At 41.6% G+C, this 13770-nt stretch overlaps 1 protein-coding gene across 1 annotated transcript in view; it reads right to left on the minus strand.

Moving 5' to 3' along the window:
- Nucleotides 1–13770, minus strand: part of CHD6 (chromodomain helicase DNA binding protein 6) — a 125091-nt gene that overhangs the window by 45706 nt on the left and 65615 nt on the right. The window contains exons 17-19 of the mRNA XM_004687388.2: nucleotides 3148–3312; nucleotides 1781–1960; nucleotides 625–735 (exon numbers count right to left, since the gene is read on the minus strand). Coding sequence (XP_004687445.1) covers nucleotides 625–735; nucleotides 1781–1960; nucleotides 3148–3312 — 456 coding nt within the window. The remainder of the gene's footprint in view (nucleotides 1–624; nucleotides 736–1780; nucleotides 1961–3147; nucleotides 3313–13770) is intronic.

The following is a 13770-nucleotide window of genomic DNA, read 5'->3' on the forward strand; positions in this document are numbered from 1 at the left end:
CTGGTGACTTAATCTGCTAGATGTAAGCTTGAATTGCCTTCTAGGTGTGTGGGTCCACAAGAGTTTGATACTCACCCAAGAGGACAGACAGAATGATGTGTGTTCATGCAGTGAGGTGATAGGGTCAAAGATAGAATGGAGGAAATGAACATTTCAGAGGCACCTCACAATGGGTGCAGCAGTTATTTTCACAAATGTTATCTCCAACTGTGAAGTGGGCCACCTTTGCTTCTCATATGTCTGTGAAGGTAACTACCTTGCCCAAAGGCACAAGGCCAGGCAGTGGTAGACCCATTTCAGACTCTGGCTATATTCTGAGGCTATAGCTCACATTCGAAAGTAGCAAAATTAAAGATACTGCAAGAATGGAGGTAAAACCAACAAGTATTCTTCATCATGCTATTTCCCTCTTCCTGGTACTCATAAAATGAAGTTTCTTGCATAGAAAGTGTTGGAACAGAGGTAAAATAGCCACATGCCAATGATGGCTACTGGCCTGGGACAGAAGGCTGAATTTACCTATTGTCCTAATTGCCTCTGTCTCATTTCTGAATGCGACACTGGTCATGACACTGGTCATTTTAAACTCATTAAATAGTCAATAAAATATTCTTAACTTTGTACCTTTTCATTCTTTGCTTCAGTGTCCAATTCAGCTATTTTAGCCCATTTCTGCCAAAAGTTTGGGTCATCTAAGGAAATATCTGTTCTGTTTCCTGAAGCCACAAAGCTAGCCTGTGAAGACAAGAGTCAATTAAACATAGTACAAACTAATAAAACACTTGTGTTACTTCAAATGTATAAGAAACCCAAGGATATTATTCTCCATTGAAATCTAAACCAAAACCCCAAGAGCCTATAAAATGAACATGAAAATCATAAAGCTAAGCTTTAAATTCTGTTTTAAAGACTGGGCGAGGAAATTGGTTTCAACCTACAGCATCATTTTTTTTTTTTTTTTTGGAACTTAAACTTAGAAGCAGGAAGACAACCCCTGGAAAGTAACAGCAATGCTATCTGATGTCTAGTTCCCTAAGAAAGGTTGATCCCTAGAACTCCCCTAGATTTTTTCTTTCATCTCCAAAGTTACCAAGTGCCTGCTCTAAGAAGGGGCTGGTTGGGTAGTATGAGGTATGCAGACAAGAGTGACGCCCACAAAGCGTGAAATGCCCCAGCTACAGTACTGAATGACTGAGTAGCTCCCGGAGTGCCCAGAGCCTGTGGCCACGCAAACCCGAGAGGAATCTAATAAGCAGTCTGAGCTGCTGATTTCTAAATAGTGACATGAGAGCAGAGGAAAGGGGTCTTCACCAGAAGCTAAGAATCTTGAGAATTGTATCTTTTCTCACAAAGTAGACAGTATCTTTTCTCACAAAGTGGACAGAACACTGCTTCAGTCTGAGGAATGGCTTGAGTATGAGGAATGGAGTATTCATGGAATTTCAACTCTGACATTCATCATAGCATATGCATCATAGAGTCATCAAGATGACCATTCAGGGGTTTCAGAATAGTCCTTGCAACAGTGAACTCTGTAAACTGCAAACTGAAGTCTACTCCTGCTGAAGCTCAGCAGCTAGAGGTTAGAAAAGTGCCTTCTTTCCCCAGGTCTGACCCATTATTTAGACTTCCTGTACCTTCAGGGTTTCATGCAGAATAGATGGGAAACAGCTACCTCAAGGACATCACATTTAGAGAAAAGAAGCCTGGGTAACAAGGGACAAAAAAAATAAACTTCTCTCTCCTATCCCAACAAGTACTCAGGAGAGAAGTTCTCTACCTTGGCAAAGGTGGACCCTTTCCCTTCAGACTGGATGGTGATGGTGTGGGTTCTTCTCTGCAGAATCTGGTCTATGTCTTCTTCACAGAACTTGGAGCCTTCATCTTCCTCATCCATTAAGGCTCCATAAGCACCTTTCCGGAGCAAGTCCTCTACCTCCATTTTTGAGAGTTGCTGTACCTGGACAGGTCACCAAAGGCTACTCACAAAGTAGAAAATGCACAGGAGAAAAACAGCCTCAAGCCTGGCCTTTAGAACTCACTAACCACACATGTCAGAAAAATAAACATGGACCAAAAAAAGAAAAACCAGATAAAGATGGAGTCAAAGAGAACTCTGGGGAGGGCAGGCAGACAATTGCTACTGGGAGCACCGAAAGAAGACCCAGCACATGATCGATGCAGTGGCCCTAACATTCTTCAGGACGCTGGTTATTATCCAAAGTCACAAGTCATTAAAACTATGCACCACTGAAGAAGGTATACTGATGTTTAAGTTTGAGTCTACATCTTTAAAAGCCTCCAGATGTATCAAATGAGTTAAAGAATAATGATTTAGTCATTATTAAATAAATACATTAGTATTGGAAATGATGTCATTTCTTAACAAAAGAAAAGATCTCATGCCAAGTGTGATCTTCTCAATTGCTTGTTGAAAACAGGAAATGGAAGTTCAAAACACCCTTTCCTGGTTCCAATTAAGAATCTGGTTCTCTTTACAACAATCACAGGAGGGAATTCCATGAGTCCCAGCACTGGTCATTTGAAGTATTATACTCAGCAACATATGCACAGCAACGAGGATATAGAACATCTGGACTAAAGACAACTCCTTTGATACCCTGAGCTCAGAGATTAAGGAGATATTCCATTTTATTTGCCTACACTTTAGAACAATTTAAGGATTTTAGCTGCAACTTTTCTCCATGTGGGAGAGATTTTAGCTGCTCATTTACTCACTAACCATCGGCTGGTGTCTTTAATACACCAAATGTGGTTAGAGGCCTTGCATAATATATCTGATAAAGTAGGTTACATTATGCCCTCAGGAGCTACAAGTCTGGTGATAGCAGTTAAGAGTGGTAAGATCTACTGACTTCTAACAGGCACTGTTAAGAACTGCTGACTGAAATGTTACTGTGTCTGGAGCAATCCTATGTAACTGCTTCTACAGATTTCCTTTATCCACACATAAAAGGCAGAGACCTGGCCCTGAATTATCCTCCTACTGAATTACCCAACAAAGCTGTGTAGGCTAACTCAGTGTAGTGAAAGTGAATTTCAGAATAGCTGGACAAAGACCCCAGACCACCTGGGCTGCGTAACAAATGCTTCTTAAGCCTTCAGAGGAGGTATTGTCATACTTACCCCATTGGTGCCGCCTTTTCGGTTGATGTCCTGAAGAACAGCTTTGTCCAGACCCAGCTTAAGGCTGGCTTTGTCAAACATTTCCCGCTCATAGGAGTTACGAGTAATGAGACGGTACACCTTCACAGCTTTGCTCTGGCCTATCCGGTGGCATCGGGCCTGAGCCTGGGAAGGAAGGAGGGTCACACATGTCATGTCACCAGTTATGATGGCAGCAGCCAAAGGAATAGGAAAATGCTGACATTCACGTGGGGTAAGAGAATAGCGCTCAGTAATGAGTTATGGGACAGATTTTTATAGAATTTACCCAAATGAAGGTTGCTCCTTCAAGGTCACTCATATCTTCCCTCTTTTATCGAGTGACTACTGTGTGATGGGATACAGTGTTGTGAAGCACCTGGCTTCCTGCCCGCCCCGCCCCAGTGTGTAGTCTGAGCACACACACATTCCCACACATTCTTGGGCAATGTCTCAGAGCTGCAAACTCCAGATTTTAAAAATTTTACTACAGAAACTTTCACTCACAGACAAAAGTACATGACAATTCCATTTCATCTGTACCACACCCATGCTCTCTAATAATGCTATGAAGTCAGTCTTAGGTATCATGTTTTACCTGCACAAATTTCAGTATGTATTTTTTTTTTTAAAGATTTATTTATTTATTCATACAGAACTGGGGTACAGGCCAGAGATGCGGAGGGTGAGAGGATTCACCAGAGACAGAGTGGGGAGCAGAACAGGCAGATCGACGAAGTACACTGCTGAGGGGAGCAGCGGGCGGGTCAGGAGAGGTCTGCCACGCCATGTGGTCACCTCCGGGGCAGGCGGGAATCGAACTCATGCGGAAGCGGCTTTAGATTCTCAGTGCTGTGCTTTAACCCGCTGTGCCACCAGGGAGGGCCTCAGTATGTATTTTTAAAGAGAAGGACACTTATAAAACATACTCTTACTGCCACAGCTCAACAAGCTAATTCTTAGTACCAACTCATCAGTCACTGCTCCAATTTCCCTGCTTAGCTCATTCATAAATCTACAACTTTATAAACCAACAGCCGTGTTTATATTAGGATTCAAAAAAGGTAACTGTTTGATAAGTCTAAAGTCTCTCTTACAGCTATTGCCAGACTTTGATCTCTCATTTTATCAAATGTAATTTATTTGCTGATGTGACCAGGTTATCACTAAATAGGTTCTTGTTTCCTGTATTTCCTCTAAGCTAGACTTAATCAAATAAAGTTTGTCTATCTTAGTTTTAAATGGATGACCACTGCCTAGACACATTATTTTTGTTTGATGATGTACAGATCATAGAAGAAAAACAAGGTCAAAATTTTGGTTCTTTCTCTTTATTTCGTTCCCAAAATAAAATCCTCTAAAGTGACCAATGAAGATCAGGAGTCTTAGATAGCTCCCTTGCTTTCTAATATGAAGCTCTTATATCTTTCCTGCCCAGGCCTGGACTCAACCAATTTTCTTTGAAGGAGTCCTAGTTTTTTTTTTTTTTTTTTTTTTTTTTGGTGGGAAAAGGTAGTCAGAGCAATAATTTGGATACTCTAGTGGTGTTCACTGCTACTGACTTGGTCTTTGTTTCTAGGTTTATTTAGTAGGCAAAATAGGTATTCATGGGTATATAGTACATACAACTCTGTACAAATATAAGACAAAATGCATCATGAGATCATGCTGATATATATATTTTTATTTTTAAAGGAAGTACTGTTATTTTACATCATTGTTAATATTTTTACAGTATAGTATTTCTCCACAGTGATATGCTGTCAACCATATCAATATCACTGCTCATTTGATTTATCCCACAATACATCCATCAGCCTCAGAAAAACAGTACCATTACAATCTTCCTTAAATTATTGAAAACAATGTAATAAGATTTTTGTTTCCCCCCTATCAGGGTTATATCCTAGTAACTATGTACAATCAAATTATAGTGCTTTAAATACACACTTGTAGGTAGGTTTCTTTTTTGCAGTGGTAAAGTTAGTAATTATAAAACTACTTCTGTTTAATATGGGGTTGAGTGAATGAATAAATGTTCTAGGGTCAGGGTTTTCACTGTTGAAGAAGGAAGTTACAAATATGGAAAGAAGGAAAACTAGAGTAATTCTGTGGCATTAGAATGGATTTGAGATATCAGTATTAACACACGGTTAGGTGTGTGATGTGTCTTACAACATATACAGCTACAGAACTAGACATGAACATGGTTATTTCTGTTTATGTATACACATGTGTACATACAGATACACATGAAAACATGCTATGTGTCCATTCATTCTAGTTATATCCACTGGGAGGGCCTAGAAGCAAACAACATCCCAGTAGCAGACTGTAACTCTCAACTCTTGGTTTCTAAATACCATTCTCCCTAACTCAGAACCATGGTTAGAGAAATGAGGTTGATTCCAGAATCAAGGTAGACAAAGTAGAGGATGACCTTGAAACATTGTGCCAGAATATAAGGAAGTATGCAAAGGATGATGGAAACATACTAAAAAAACACCTGAATCTTTAAGAGGCTTCTACTGGCTAAGTCTAGGACTGCATGGACACTGGACATCAAATCAAAATAAGTATAGTAGTGGAATGTAACCCACTAAAAAAAAAAAAAAAAAAAAAAAAAGAACCCACAAGTCCATACTAACATAAGTAAATGGAACAGAAGGAAAAACTTTCCTACTGCATAATATAACTGTAAGTCGTATGACAGAGAATCACCACTTTGCAACCATCACAGTGATGAACGATTCAGGCAAAAATAATCAGTGGAAACTAACATTAGCGGCTGAGGCTCTGATGAGGAACAGGGTATTTTACAGTCTCAAAGTATTTCTCCAAAATTACGTAACGAATTCCAAAGGAAAAATAGCAGCTTTCTGGTTGAAAAGGCTGGCAGATACTACTAGTGAAGAGATAAAGTACCACACTCCAGACAAGAGCATACACTTCTTCTGATGCACACAATGACGACAGAACACGCCGTGGAACGACTATGCCTCAGCCCAATCCTGGGGTACACATGCAAACATGAACTGAGGGACATTCTAGATACCAACTGGCTTGTACCCTTCCAAAACATTATTAGAGGAAAAGAAACACCAAGGAATGATACAGATTAAGGAGACTAAAGAGAAAGGAGAAGTAAAGATAATGAGTGATCCTGGAATGATTCTTAGACGGGATCACAGCTATAAAAGATATTGAAAAATTGAAAAAATTTGAATATGGGACTGTGGGTGGAGACTGTTCTAACTTCCTGATTCTGAGAACTGAGCTGTAGTTACACAAAAGAATGTCCCGGCACTTAGAAATACACAATAAAGCACTCGGGACAGCTTATGCGCAAGTGGTTCAGACCAAACATTGGTATATATATTCTCAGATAGACAAAGGATAGTTAGGGCAAAAAAGGGGTAAACTGGGAAAAAGTAAACAGTTGGTGAATATGGGTAAAGGGTATACTGAAGTTATAAAGTGAAATTATATCATAATAAAAAAGTAAAAACTTCACATACAGACATTTAAAATAATTTCTCTTAGAGTTATGCCATTCATTTGCTATCTATATAGCTAGATTCTACAATTCCATAAAGCTTTTTTAATTTAGGGATTAATTCTCCCTGTCATGCTCTCCCTACCTTCTCCCCCAGCCCCCATCAATTTAACCATAATGGAGGAGGTAGGAAAGAAAAAAAACTACCAAGTAACTTTGGAAATAGTATTTTGATTTTATTATAACACCAATGTTTTGTTTTTTTTTTTAAAAAAAACAATACTATAATCCTGTATTATATGCTGGTAAATTTATTTTTCACAGAATATGGATTGACAGTTTTGAAACAACTGTGTATAAAGGATTGAACAAATGAATAAATACACTATTATGAAAATGAGATCTAGTCTTCTCACAGCCAGAAAAATGAATTATGAATAAGGAAAAAGAGAAGACCAAAATGTACTTTGTGATGTTGGGCTGGGATTCAGAACCCTCACTCTGGATGGACAGACATGGAATAAATACATACGTGTGGTATGAGTGCTTACTAGTGTACACACGTAATGTATTCTCTGGCTTTGTCTGCTAGGAGACTCTAGAAGCAATAATGCTCTGGCAGCAATGGGCACACACACAGAGTGGTCAGATCTTGGTTACTAAATACCATTCTGAGAATAAAAGAACCTGGGATTTTGGGAGAAATTTGTAAATTCTACGGCTATGGCAGGAAAAATGTAAAATGAACCTGAAAATCTTTTAGTACTTTTAAAAAGTAAGCAACTGTTCAAAAGGATATAGGAGCCAGCCTGAAGGAACTCCCAATAACCCCCATCTGAAAAGGAATCTGGGAGGGGGGGGAGGCTGTTGATTATAACTCATAGAAATAAAATAAATATCCATGACCCCATACTAATATAAATAAATGGGGGATAAAGGACAGCTGCTCTTTACTCCCATTAATAAATGTAGAAGGAATGACTTAAACAGAAAGTTACCATAGCCAAACATTGTGGTAATAATTACTGAGGCAAGAAGCACTGTCAGAGGTTAAAATTAATGAGCAAAAGTATGATACGAAACAATGTATTTATAGAGTCTCTAAAGGCCTCCCAATATAGTGATTAATTTTAAGGTAAAAAGAGTTGCTTTTATCTGAGAAGCCTGGCAGACACCATCTCAGCCAAATACTGAAGGCTATATTACAATTAATAAGATGTATCAACACCATGAACCCCGATATGACACACTGAGAAGGATAGAACATCACTTTCTTATCTTTGCCAAAATGCATGACCTCACATCTGATCATGACAAAACAGGCAAACACAACAAGAGAGGCCTAAGATTGCTGGTCAGTACCTTTAAAAAGTATCAAGGTCATAAAGGATAAGACAAGAGCTGTCACAGACTGGAGGAAGCAAAGGAGTCATGGTATCTGGAAGGAAATGTGAGATACTATTTGGGCTCCCACACCAGAAAAAGAACATTTGTGAGAAACAAATGTGTCAATAACTACACTATGGTCATATAAAATGTTAACATTAAGGAAAGCTGAATGAAAAAGCGTAGAAGAACTACACTGTTTTGGAAATCTTTTTTTTTTTTTTTTAGTTTAGAATGATTTTAAAATAAATGTTTTAAAAATGAATTTTGTTTTATAAATCTATAAAACTCTTAGGGTGGTTCCAAAGCAAAATATACAAAAAGACATATTTGGAAAAAACTAGCTTCTATCCCTGCCTTGTTTCCTTATCCCTCCTGCCTTAGGCAATTGCTTAAACATAAAGTTTTTAAATGTTTTTACACCCTAGTCATTTCATGGGAGTGGGAAAGGAAAAGAGAAAAACACACACCTCTTTATAGCATTCTATACATACTTTAAAACTTGATTTTTTTTTACCCACTAATATATCCCTGATATGATTCCAAAGCAGTATACAGAGCTATTTTTCATTTTAAAATCAAAGCTGAACAGACTGTGTCTTAGTTAATCATTCTTCTATTGCTGAACAACTGAATTGTTTAGTCTTCAGCTGTAACAGCCAGCTGTCCCTCTTTCTTAGCATCTTCGGTGACAATAAATCTTTATTGTTTAGAGTTGATGGATAACTAGTCAATAAAGGATGTGGTGGAGGTAAGTAATATGTTTATGAAACCTATAAACTAGTAATACTTGCTCCTAAATACCAACACCAGTTTTCTTCTCTGGTTCATACAGCGAGAGGATTTTAAGAAATGTTCTGAGCTAGTCTAACAGAGTGTCCACATTTCCTTTGTTCACTACCAGAAGAACCCCTGATGCTGGTATAGGGCAGTTACGTGTTCAGCTGAGATCATATCCAGCTTCCCTGGGATGGAGAGAAATACAGCGCTAGACAATGAGATGCAGCAGACGTCTACTGGGGGCATCTGGAGAAGTTCCTCGTTCCTGAAAGGCAGCTTCTTCCTTCTTTTTCTTGTCAGGGTTTAAAGTATCCTTTTTGGATTCAAGAGGCTATAAGCCGCACTCACTGAGGATGGTGGGCCACAGAGACAGAAGGAACCTGCAAGACTATCACACTGGTCCTAGATTACCCATCCCCAGACTTCTTTTTTTTTTTTTTAAGATTTATTTATTTGTTTGTACAGAACTGGGGTACAGGCCAGAGATGCGGAGGGTGAGAGGATTCACCAGAGACAGAGTGGGGTACAGAACAGGCAGATCTACGAAGTACACTGCTGAGGGGAGCAGTGGGCAGGCCAGAGAGGTCTGCCACGCCATGTGGTCACCTCCGGGGCAGGCGGGATTCGAACTCATGCGGAAGTGGCTTTAGCTTCTCAGTGCTGGGCTTTAACCCGCTGCGCCACCAGGGAGGGCCACCCAGACTTCTTACTGTAACAGCAACTGAGTGGTACCAAGAGATAATAAACACGCTACAATATCACTTACCTGGAAGATAACAGAATCACTCCTGTCACATTTAAGATTCATCATTTTACAGTCAAATAATCACAAACAGATCTTACACACAAATATGATAAAGAAAAAAACATTCAGAACTAAGGCAGCAAGCGAGACAAAGGCCAAACAAGCCACAGCAGCAGAGGGCAGACCAGCAGGGGGCAGACCAGCAGGGGGCAGCGGCACTACCACCCCAGCCCAGGGCCAGTGCACTGCGCTAACGTGCTCCTGGTATGAAGAAGCCCGCAGTCGTGACTCCGTTCTTGATCTTATACTACTTTTCCAAATCACTATTTTATTACATTTTAAAAATACATTTTATGGCCTCCCCGATGGTGCAAGGGGTTGTTAAGTCTCAGCATTAGGAATCCATAGGCAGCCACTGCAGCACTCGTTCAATCCCCAGTCAGGGAGCTAACCCACAGCAGACCTTTCCTGTCTCGCCTGCTGCTCCCCTCAGAGCACAGTTTCTGTTAATCTGCCTGCCTTGTCCCCCACTCTCTCACTGGTAAATCCTCTCACCTCCCTGTACCTCTGGCCTACATCCCTGCTCTTGTTTGCATAAATAAATAAATCTTTAAAAAATACGTTTTAATTCTTTAAAATACTACTTGTTCTTCAATGAAATATGCATAGAAGAGGTAGTCCCACCTGAACTCAATGATTTGGCATGCTGGTAGGTTTCCCAGTCTATTTTATATGCACAAGTGCTTATTTCAGCCCAGCGATTTAAATTTCTCCTGGCACTCAAGTCTGCATCTTAGCTGCCTACTCATGCAGAAGAGGAATCAGCTGCTATCTATTGAGTGGCTCTCCCTCAAAGATATCCTCCACAGGCTTATGTTTGGAATCTGAAATTTCTGGCTCCAGGTTTATTCCTTGGGGTAAGGTATTGTTCCCCGTTAAAATGTAAATGTCACTTCAGAACTGGCACAGGTATCTGCCCCTGGCACTCTGTTTGTTATTCAGACGATCATCCCAAACCAAAGCCTTGAGTATGTGTTTCCCCAGGTGAGGCCTGGTGACTGGGCTCAATGTTAGTGCCAGTCAAGAGCAGGCTGAGAACAAGAAGGAGAAAGGAGTGGATAGGAGGGGATAGGGTGCTTTGTGGCAGTAGAAAAAGGACTAGGAGTGAAAAAGAGGACACTGAAGAGAGAGAACTCGAAAGAAATTCACTCCCCTTACTTGGCTGTAAGTAACCGTCTTACCTGCTTCTGTTGTGCTGCCTATTCTCACCTGGAACAGTCTTCCTTTTGATCTCACAATTTAAGGTTCTTCCTCTCATGCACATCTTGTCCAAACGTCATCATCTTAAAGAAGGTTTCCTAGACTACTTTCTAAATTAGGCCCCCGACCCCCTGCATTCTTACTGCTTTTATTTCTTCGGAGTAAGTACTGTGCTCTATTTCTTATTTTTCTTTGTTTACTGTCTGCCTACCCACAAAAATGAAAGCTTTCTGACAGCATAAACACACCCATCTTGCTAGTAAAGTGACTTCAAAATAGTCCTTCAAGTTCCAGGCACACAGTGTCAACAAACAGGTGCTCCCAACAGTGTGGTGACAGTTAAGGCAGTGGTAAGGGGGCAGACTCCTTTCCGCAGAGCCTGGGTCTTGTCTCCAGGGTCCTGGAGGGGACTCTGGCTCCTCGGGCTGCATAACCCTGTGGCTTCGCCCCTGCCAGTACACATGTTCCCACACTCTGAGTTCTCCCTTCAGGAATCTTCCTGACAGAAAGGACATGGTACGGTAAGACCCCACCACTGCTACCTGGAGCCCTGTTCAATCCCAAGGGCTCTTGTCTTAAACAGCAAAGGCTCCCTCGAGAAGAAGGGAGGTGCATGGAGCCATGCAAGACTGCAATGCGTGCAGCCTTGGTGAGGGAGGAGTGGTACCCGGCTGCTCCCAACAGGCCTGTCTCCGCCCTCAGCAACTGTAGCTGGTTTTCTCAAATGAAAAGAAATCAGTTTCTCACTGCCCTTCTTCTCAAGCTCCTGTGCCATTTCCTAACCTTGAGTACTGCAGGAACCTCAAGCAAAAGCTGCTGCATCTGGCAAACCAAGACTGAATCACAGCTGTTCTCCTGGATGAAGGTGAGTGAAGGTCAATTTACATGCTTGCTTTTTACACACACTGATGCTGACACAAATAGACTGGATTTGAGCGCGGATGTGCATTTGCCCAATACTGCTAGCTAAGAATGGTAAAGGGGCATAAAAACTGATTTACCCTGCAAGCGCAGGTAGAACACTAACACTGAAGTACTTCATACTGCTCTCTCTCTTTCCCCTAAGTAGGGCCCAGTTTCCATCCTGAATCCTAATGTACTCGTGCCTTTACTTTCATGGAACGGGAGGAAGATTTGGGCAGGGTGGGTGCTGCTAGGCTGACAAAGTAGGTGCTCCCAGGGCAGCCTTGGCTCCCTGTCCTCATTTTCCAAAAGAAAATGCCTGTCCCGAGACAGGAACACAGCAGAGCATGTCTCTCTGTCCTCCTGGCTGCCGCTCTCCTCTCGGCAGGCCTGACCTGAAGACTCCTCTCCCCGTCAGTCCTTTGAGGAGACAGGTAGTCTTCTATCACCATTGGGCAAGCTGGCCTGTGCTTTGCAAACAACCAGTAGATCTGGGCCATAAGGTTAAGCTCAGGAGAGGCTGATATATGTATGTAGGAGTCTTAGAAAGCCTAATATGGCTTCTGGTCAAGTTGTACCATCTCACCCACCTTCACAATTCATTAAAGTTGATGTTATCGTCCTTCATCGTATTTCTGTGTCTACTTTTAAATTGATTCGGATCTAGGCATAGGAGAGGGATATCATTTACTGAACTCCTGAGATGCTAAGGAAATACTATGTGACACTATGTCACTTGTTATATGAAGATCTACATTTGAAAAAAAAAAAATGTTTCCAGTAAGTCCTGTGACTAACCCTATCCCCAAAGCCCAGGAAGCCCCAGCAAATAATGAATAAAGAATAAGCACCAGAAAAGGTAAGGCTGTTTTCTGACTACAGCTGACTTTAGAGACCGCAGCTGTGTTCTCCAGCATGGAAGCTGGCTGGTCTGCAGGCCTGCTGTAGCTGAGCCCGGCCACCCCTGAATGAGACTGGCTTCACTGTTCAGGCTCTGGAGAAGGTCTGCCTACATCAGTCAGAAACAGAGTCCTGGCCCTACCCCCAGGCTGTCCTGACTGGCGATAACCACTGACTACAGAAGATTTCTCCGGGCTGTTTGAGACTAGTGAACACCCCCATTTTCTGTAATCTGGACTTGGACATCTGGAGCTAAGCTAAAATCTAGCATAGGGGATGAGACTGTTTACAATGGGGTTCTCTTTTCCATGGCCCTGCTATTTCTATCAGGAAGTATGTGCCTCAATCTACCCCCAGGATAAATGTTCAACGTCTAAGACCATCTTCCAGAGAAAACACAATCATCTTTTCTGACAGCAGGGACTGCAGTTCTTCAGTAAGCTTAAGTAAGCTTACTCACTGAGAGCTTTTATACATCCAGAACAATATTAGAGTTTGTGCCTGTGTGTGAACGGATTATGTCCGAGTCATACAGCCATCTAGCAGGAACAGTTTGGGGAAATGGTCTGGTTAAGGTCTCTACAGGTGGGGTTAAGCGTGCATGCCACAGATTTTTCATAGCTGACTTAGCTGTAGCCCTGACAACCACATGGTGACCCCAGAGCTACATTCTCCAGGCCTCCCTCCATACCACATTCACAGCACTGGCCAGGGTGTGCTGTGTGTGCCTATCCTGTGGGTCGTTTCCAGCCTGCTGCCTACGCTGCATGCCAGCGCAGAACCCTGCTCCTCCTCTGTGTATGCCTCAGCACATGGACTTACTTTCTCGTCTTACCTGACTTTATTGTACACCCCAGTGATCTCATTCCCCAATAACCACTGATCTGATTCCCATGCTCTGCCTCCAAATGCCAGCCTTCCAATTCCCTTCTGGAAATTCCTTCAGTCATGTTCAGTTAACATGGCCTCGGCTCAGCCACCCAGTTTTGGTTTCTTATCATCATCTCCCAGGTACCAAGCCTCAGAGTTGAGTGAGTACTAAGAGGACAAAACTTTACAGCTGTCAGACAAACTTCTGTAATAGAAAACAGGTTAGATGTGGGCTATGAAGTCTCCAATGAATACAAATGTGATT

This window comes from Condylura cristata, unplaced genomic scaffold (assembly GCF_000260355.1).
Source record: "Condylura cristata isolate star-nosed mole 26May11 unplaced genomic scaffold, ConCri1.0 scaffold00022, whole genome shotgun sequence".
Classification (NCBI taxonomy): Eukaryota; Metazoa; Chordata; class Mammalia; order Eulipotyphla; family Talpidae; genus Condylura; species Condylura cristata.